Source organism: Triturus cristatus, chromosome 7 (genome assembly GCF_964204655.1).
Source record: "Triturus cristatus chromosome 7, aTriCri1.1, whole genome shotgun sequence".
Lineage (NCBI taxonomy): Eukaryota > Metazoa > Chordata > Amphibia > Caudata > Salamandridae > Triturus > Triturus cristatus.
Window position 1 is genome coordinate 18,298,759 of NC_140590.1, and position 8,464 is coordinate 18,307,222.

The 8,464-nt window shown below is 48.5% G+C and overlaps 1 protein-coding gene across 2 annotated transcripts in view; it reads left to right on the top strand.

Annotated features, from left to right (window-relative positions):
- Nucleotides 1-8,042, top strand: part of LOC146808699 (uncharacterized) — a 322,738-nt gene extending 314,696 nt beyond the window's left edge. For both annotated transcript variants that reach the window (XM_085615513.1, XM_085615514.1), the window contains exons 7-8: nucleotides 5,808-5,849; nucleotides 6,724-8,042. In XM_085615513.1, the coding sequence (XP_085471639.1) occupies nucleotides 5,808-5,849; nucleotides 6,724-6,771 (90 nt within the window). In that variant the 3' untranslated portion in view covers nucleotides 6,772-8,042. The remainder of the gene's footprint in view (nucleotides 1-5,807; nucleotides 5,850-6,723) is intronic.
- Nucleotides 8,043-8,464: the final 422 nt, after the last annotated feature.

Genomic DNA, 8,464 nt, shown 5'->3' on the forward strand with positions numbered 1-8,464 from the left:
TCCCTAGAAGGTCCCCCTGCCCCCAAGAGCTCAACCTGGTCAGTTTCAAGTCCCTCTGGGGCAGTTCCTTCTTCAGGGTCTGCTTCACCTCCCTCAAGAGGTGAATCTGTGATCTGAGACAGAGGGGAAGGCACTGCTGTAACCCTACTGCTCCTCTTCTTGGGTAGCACCTGGTCCATAGTTTCAGGATCCAGAGCTGGTTCAGTTTGATGCATTTTGGCCTGTGACCTGGTCACAGCAAATACCTCTGCAGGGATGCCCAACATCTCAGCATGAGTCCATAACTCTACTTCAGACCAGGCTGAAGTCTCTAGATCATTGCCTAATAGTCATTCGACAGGAAGGTCTGCACTGACTACTTCCTTCTTGAGGCCAGTTACCCCTCCCCAGGAGAAATTCACAACTGCCAGGCTATGGTTGGTCCTGGTGTTGCTTGCATTGGTTAGCTGGTACATTTCAGCCAGGATGATCTGTGCAGGGTCCACAAGATCCTCTGCCACCATGGTGACACTAGCACCTGTGTCCCTGAATGCCAAAGCCTGTTTGCCATTTATTACAGGCTGCTGTTTGTATTTGCCCAGATTACTGGGGCTCACTAGGAAGGACATATCAATGTCTCCATCACAAATCAGCAATGCCTGTGTGGGTACTCTGACTAGACCAGAGCCCACTTCAAAACCCAGGGTCAACCCTACTACACCCTTATTCTGAGTACCACCTCCACCAGTAGCTGAACTATGGGCAACAGTTGCCTTAGGGGCAGGAGTGGTGGTGGTTTGGTCTTTGGACGTGTTACAATTAGAAGTCCAGTGCCCTTTCTGTTTACAGAATTTGCACCAGGGCTTATTTTGGCCTTTTTCCTTGTTGGATTGTGACTCCCCACCAGATGCAGATTTTTGGGGCCCTTGTGAAGACTTCTGGTCTTTTGACTTATCCCCACCTTTCTCAGAGCCTTTAGGATCTTGATTCTTAGTGTCACCCTCTTGGTTCTGGGTTTTCTGCCTCACCCTGGTTCTGACCCATTTGTCTGCCTTCTTTCCCAATTCTTGGGGAGAGGTCAGATCAGAGTCCACGGGTACTGATACAACAACTGGTTTTGGCAATTATTAAGGATCTGTTCTCTCATCATAAGATTATACAGTCCCTTAAAATCAGTAACTCTACTGCCAACCAGCCAACCCTCCAGAGCCTTGGTTGCACAATCAACAAAGTCAGTCCAGTCCTGATTCTGTGCTTTCTGGGTGTCTCTGAACTTCAACCTGTACTGTTCAGTGGTTAAGCCAAACCCATCTATCAATGCACTCTTCAGGACTTCATAGTCAGCATCCTCTTCTCGAACAGTGAGGAGCTTGTCTCTACTTTTATCTGAAAAGGAGAGCCACAAGATTGCTGCCCCCTGGGGGAACTGCTGTACTCTACAGGCCCTTTCCATAGCAGTTATCCATTTGTGGATATCATCCCCACTCTGGTAGGGAGGAACAACCTTGAACAGGTTCCTATGGTCTGGTATGTATTCTCTGACTCTAGGGACACTGTTGCTGCCACCAGGGGGTTCTAACCCCTCTTTTCTAGAAGCTCTCTGGAGCGCAAAGGCTTCTTTGTCTAATGCCAACTGCTTGGTCTTGAGGGCAAATCTTGCTTCCTCATACTGCAGCAGTTTGTACATTCTTTCAGAGGAGGTCTCTCTCCTATTAAAGTATGAGTTCCTCTGCTGGACAGATTCTCTGCCAGAGTGATATGAGTGGTCAGATTTCCTTGAAGGGGACCTAGGCCTCTCTTCCACTCTGTCAGCTCTCTTAGGGAGAATTCCTCTGTCCTTTTCAGATCCCTGTGGATCTGGCCCTTCAACCACAGAGTCCAGGTCATCTTGATTTTCATCATCTGACCCAGAGACTGTAATTGACCCACCCCCTGATTCAGACCTCTTAGCTCCTAGAGCTAATCTAAGATCATCTGCTGTCAGCAGATCTATCAGGTGTAGTGTGGAGGGACTCTGTCCTAGCTTCAGGTGCCTTGCAGCACACATGGCTTTCAGGTCAAAGAAAGTCATGTCCTTATACTGAAGCTGGGTGGACCCACTGGCTCCACCCTTTGAGGACATTCTAGTGTTGTGCAGTGTTGTACTACCGACACTAGTTTGTGGCCTACTGATCCTAGCTTGAGGTGTAGCAAGGGTGTGCTATCCCTTCACACACAGCTCTAAGTTTAGTAGAAGTTATGGATACTAAGCTTGACTTTATATGTACCTTGAGTACCTTTAGTGGTTTTCAGTTAGTAATTCAAATAGAGATTTTCTGGTAAAACAACGGCAAACTGTAATCCCACACGCTGCCCACTAATGTGAGAAGTTCGCCTGGTATATGCTGGTCACTAGTTAAAGTGGCCACCTTGCACCAGTACAATTCAACTCTTATGGTAGATAGGTTTAAGACAACCTTTTAAAGAAAGCTATCCTAGTGGTAGCTATGGAGAGCAGCCTTCAGGCTAAATCTTTAGAGGAATATAAAGCAGCTTGTTTTACCTTATAATCTCTTGAAAAGGACCCACGGGAGACGCATGAAGTGTGAGAACACAGCCGCGGATCCCAATAGACTTCAATGGAGCAAGTCGCGGTTGGAATTTTAAAGTTTTAAGATACTTCAGGAGAGTCTACAAGCAAGTCACTTTCAGGGTAAGTAGTTCCAGAGCCAACACACACAGGAGCACCGTAGTGCTGGAGTTACCTCACCCAAGGAAGCCGGGTGCATAGGTGTCTTTTGGTGTCGGATCGCGGCGTCGTTTTCAATGGGAGCCAAAGAAGACTTGCTGCTTGTGAAGACATGAGAAGTGTCCGGTAGAATTCAAGACTGGATTCTGAAGAAAAAAGACCTGAAAGCAGAGGAGACAATGTTCAAAGTCACTTGGCAGTGACCTGGGGCAAAGAAGCTGGATGCCCACAGTCGTCGGGTGATTTTGGGTGATCACAGGTGTCTTGACTCTTCAGCCACGAGGTTCAGGAGGCGTCGACAACAACCAGGAGCTGGATTCGTTGTGGCCCATGAAGTCTGCAGCTTACTGCGGTGACGGCGACCAGATTGGACCCAACAAGCCTTGGCAACAGTAAGTCTTGTGGAAAGTGTAAAAAGTCAGCAAAGGTACGTCAGGGCAGTCCTGGAGCAACCAGGGGAGCCCTTTGGTTTTGTAGAAAAGTCTTCAGGGGACCAACAAGCCAACCAGCAAGGGTTCGCAAAGAAGCCTCAGGAGGATTCACACAGCAGGAGCCCACGGTCACGCGGGACAAGGTAGGCCTCTGATCTTCGGAGGAAATCCTGCTGGAGGCTTGGAACACACATGGTCCAATGCACAAATTTGGAGAACGTCGTGAAGGGGTGGCACTCGAAAATAGTGCCTGGTACCCTGGTATTGCAGTTCCTCATCACTCGTGGGGTCCACTTGCCTCAGCTTCGCTGGGGACTCACGATGGCCTTGGAGAAGTCAGGAAATCTACTTCTGGGGCTGCAGGGTCTTCGGACTCCGGCAGGAGCGGGAACGTTTTCGACCATTGATGCAAAGTTTTGGTGCCTGCCAAGCAGGGGAGTCACTCCTTGACTCCAAGGGAGATTCTTCAGTCTGCCCAAAGGTAGTGGAACGTCAAAGGTCCAAGATTCTTCTTCAGAGTGTCGTCCAGGGTAATCTAGTTTGCAATGGCAAGGGTTCCCTAACTTATACTACAAGGAAGGGAGGGACTAGCTCTATGACCCCTCCTATGGGGGGGGGCCAGGGGAGGGGCCAGGGGAATGGGTGGCTACACCCACTTCCCTTTGTCCAGTTTCGCGCCAGAGCAGGGGCAGGTAGCCCCTGAACCGGTTTGAGCTGGCATATGCACAGAGGAGCCTACTGCTCCCCCAGTGCAGGGCTTCAAAGCACTCTAGGAGTGCACCCACCCAGCCCCAATACACTAAATCCTGTCTGGGAGGTGGTGACACCTCTCTGCTACAGGATGCCTATTGTTGGGCCTCCTCCACTGCGAGTTTCGGTCAGCAGAAGGAGGGCAGCCCAGTGTCGGTGCTGGTGGCATCCATTTTGTGATGCCAGGGCTCTTCAGGATTCTACCGTGTTTCCACAGTGGGTACTTGTCTATACCTCTAAAAGGGTGGGATCATACTCCCACACCAGTTACTGGTGTGGGGGTATGATTCCAAAGCGTTTGACACCAAACACGACATGTTTTGATGCAGCCATCCCAAAGTTAGCATTAACCGCGAGGTTATAATGCACTTAAGAGTATATGGTTTAACCGCATCCACAAACAGCCACAGAGAATAGACTCTGAGAGCTGCAGAGGGGCCCTGCTCATGCAGATGCACCCCCTCACATGGAAACCAAGCACCCTGCCCTCTGGATTGATAGGGCCTGCCTTAGGGGTGACTGATAGGTTTATATGTGTGTGCAGGTATAGATGTAGTGAACCTATATCTCAGTGAGGAGTGCTAACACGACCTCACCCAGGCTGCAGTAGCAGGCCTGTGGTGTCAGATTTAGTCTGCTTCCCAGGGGTGGCATAATACATGCTTCAACCCCTGGTAGGCCTGTGAAGTACCTATGCCCTTGGTACCTAAGGTACCATATACTAGGGGCTCATAAGGTACCATAGTATCCAATCACTAGTGCATCTAATATGCACTCAAAGTTGTTTAGAGAGAACAGAGATGCTGTGGCCCTGATTAGCAGGGTCCCAGCCAGACTATAGCCAGAAACCAGTGTTAACATCAGAAAAAAAGTGGGGGCAACATAAGTGCAGATCCTACTCTCCTACACAAGTGGACAGCATATATCAGTCCACCTTCGCACACGATACATACTCGTGAGAGTGCATTGGGCATTTATGAGATCCATGGTTGTGAGAGTGCATCAAACATGTATGGGATCCATGCTCGTGAGAAGGCATCAAAGATGTATGGGATCCATGGTCGTGAGATTGCATCAAACTTGTATGGAATCCATGGTCGTGAGAGTGCATCGAACATGTATGGGATCCATGCTCGTGAGAGTGCATCGAACATGTATGGGATCCATGCTAATGAGAGTGCATTGGATAATTATGGGATCCATGCTCGTGAGAGTGCATCGAATATGTGTGGGATCCATGCTCATGAGAGTGAATCGAACATGTATGGGATCCATACTCGTTAGAGTGCATTGGGCATTTATGAGATCCATGGTTGTGAGAGTGCATCAAACATGTATGGGATCCATGGTCTTGAGAGTGCATCAAACTTGTATGGGATCCATGGTCATGTGAGTGCATCGATCATGTATAGGATCCATGCTTGTGAGAGTGCATCGAACATGTATGGGATCCATGCCTGTGAGAGTGCATCGATCATGTATAGGATCCATGCTTGTGAAAGTGCATAGAACATGTATGGGATTCATGCTCGTGAGAGTGCATCGAACATGTATGGGATCAATGTTTGTTCCAGCCAAGAATGCTCTATTGGCCACACCAGCCATCCTTGAGATGTATCCCAGTGGATCGACTCCGAAGTCCTAATAATTGAAATCCTGCTTTTGAGTACTCTGGTCCCCTGTATACTGCCTTCCCAAATGACCATGCTGTTCCTTCAGTGAATGATCATCTGGCTGGTGTCCATCACAAGGGACCTGTATTCATCTGTTCATGCCTACTATGATCTGAAGTTACCCTAATCTTCACCGTATGTCAAGAAGAAGGATTGCAGTGGCTTGTTAGAGGTTGGGTAAACAATGCTTTTTTGGGACCATGAACTTGCTTAGTGACTGGTGTATCAACTCTTCTTTCTTCACAGGATCAGGCGTCACCGACCCAAGAAGAGGAGCACGTGTACACGGTAAGTGAGATAAGAGCAAAGATCTCTCTTTCACCTCATCAAGAGGAGAACACCCGTCCACAACACATGGTGTAGACACGTGTTGATACCCAACCTCAGCCCCTGAGATTTCAGTGGGTGCTTCCACCAAAGCAGTCTTCCGACTTCCATCCCCACCACCCCTCGTCGTGGGTTTTTGGACTGTAAGCCCAGATCAAGGTCACGCCCTTGCAAGCCCCAGTGTCTAGAACTAGAAGATGCCCTTGAGGGTTGCAGTGTGCTTTATAAGATGCTTAATAAAGTGCAAACCCTGCAGGGACCTCAAAGAGGTCACAAGGATTGAGACCTGCAGCTCAGAGCTCAGAACATGACCAGAGTGAGATCCGAGCTTGGAACAAGGTTCATTCCAAACTCGGGGTGCTATTCCCTACGTGACAACCCCAAAGGGGCAATTTCATTTTCATTCCAAGCTCATGGTGGAATCCGCGTTGTCTGTAAACTGCACATTCTTAAAGACAAGGTTGTGGGAACATAAACATGATTAAGACCCCAGCGGGGTGAAAACGTAGAAAGAGTCAGTTGGGAATGCTGGGTAGGGTATTAGGGCTAGGCGGTCTCAGGTGTAAGACATAAACGCACTTCACAGAAGGGATTATCCTTGCACAGCCCCTCCATTCAAGTGGAGAGAGGGTGTGAGGACCAGCGACTGAGTCGGCCAGAGATCACACACAGAGCGCTGCTCTGTAACCTGATGTCAATATGTACATTCTTGGTTATGAGGCACACGTGATATCAACTGCAGCAGCACATATATGGCATGCATCATGTGATCAACCAGATGTAAAGGTATCTCAGTTGACAGATGTGTAGTAAAGGTGTCTTCTGTCCCTCCCAGGAGTTGGAGTACGCGGATGGAAACGTCTACAATGACCTGCGCGTATGAGGAGGGGGAATGGTCCAGCAGATGCAGGACACCGAAGAAGCAGGACCAGTGCACATCATCAACAACTGCTGCATCAGCAAATGCATTGTTCTGTAGAGGGCATAGTAACGCTGAAGTGTGCTCTCGTAGTCCTCTGGGCTCATAAGAGAGAAAGATGACACAACCTTAATAGCTTGGGGAGCGAGTCCTATCACGCACGTCCTTCATACAAGGCCTCCGATTGATACCATTGGCCAAGGCTGGTTGCATTTGACCTTTCATCACTCAGTTGACTCTTTCAACTAGACTGTTACTTCTGAGATGGTACAGAGAAGTCTTTAAGTGATGAACTCAAGGACATTCATCACCTTAGCTGACACAAGCGGTGTCCCATTGGCTGTCACGATCTCATTGGTGTACCCGTGTAGTGAAAACGTCTTGTATGAAATTAAGAACAGTCCGTGCACACACATTTTCGAAACCTTTGGATAAATAATCATCTAAGACCACAGAAAAATGGGTGTACCCTCCAGCAAACCAAAGGATGTGAAATGTCCATTGAAAGCTTACTCCGAGGTATTTGCAGGTGTTCTACATGATGGTACAGCCGTTTCCATGTTGTCATGCAGGACACACGTGTCACCTCCTTCACATGGCGCTCCCCAGACTTATCTGTTCCTCGCCGTGCTCCACCGAGGTGTGCAAATGACCCTCAGACTGCAACTCAGCTATTTGTTTCACGTCCACTATTGGTACTCCAAAAACTAAGGCCCGACAGATAGCTAACTTATAACATGCGCTCAACAGACACAACAGAAGACATGCAGGGATTTATTACTGTACCTAACATGCACACACACGCATGCATACACACACACACGCCCACACACACACACACACCACACACACCACCACACACACATACACACACGCACACAAACACACACACACACCAACACACATGCACACAAACACACACACATACATGCACACACGTAAACACACACACATACCAACACACACACACAAACACACACACCCTCACATACATGCACACACACACTCACAGACACATGTGCATGCACACACTCACTCTCTCTCTCTCTCTATGTCTTGCTCTCTCTCTCCTCCCCCTCTCTCTCTCATTCTCTCTCTCTCGCTCTCCCTATCTCTCTCTCTCCTCCCTCTCTCTTTCTCTCTCTCTCCTCCTCCTCTCTCTCTTTCTCTCTCTCTCTCTCTCTCTCTCTCTATATATATATATATATATATATATATATACATTACCTACTGGCGGTCGCCAGTAGGTAGTTATAGTTAGGACCACGTTTCCATAGGAAAACCTCAACATTCTATTTTGAATAACTTTGGCGCCGGTCGACGAATCCTCGCGAATTTTTCAAAATAGGTGGGGCGCTACGCTCCGCTCCTACCCTGAAAGTCTCGGGGGGATCCGTCAAGCGGGGGCTGAGATAAAAGGGGGGTCCCAAAACGCGTTTTTCCCATGCATTTTTCCATAGGACCTTTAGAACGAGCTACAGCCCGAACGGCTGAACAGAATTACTCAAAATTTGGCAGAGAGGTAGTCCCTAGGTCAAGGAAGTGCCTTTTGTAGGTTTGGTGTAAATCTGTTCAGTAGATTCTGAGAAAATAGCCTTTGAATCAATATATATATCTGTATGCGCGCAGAGTGCGCGCTGGGTGCGCGCACCTTGCC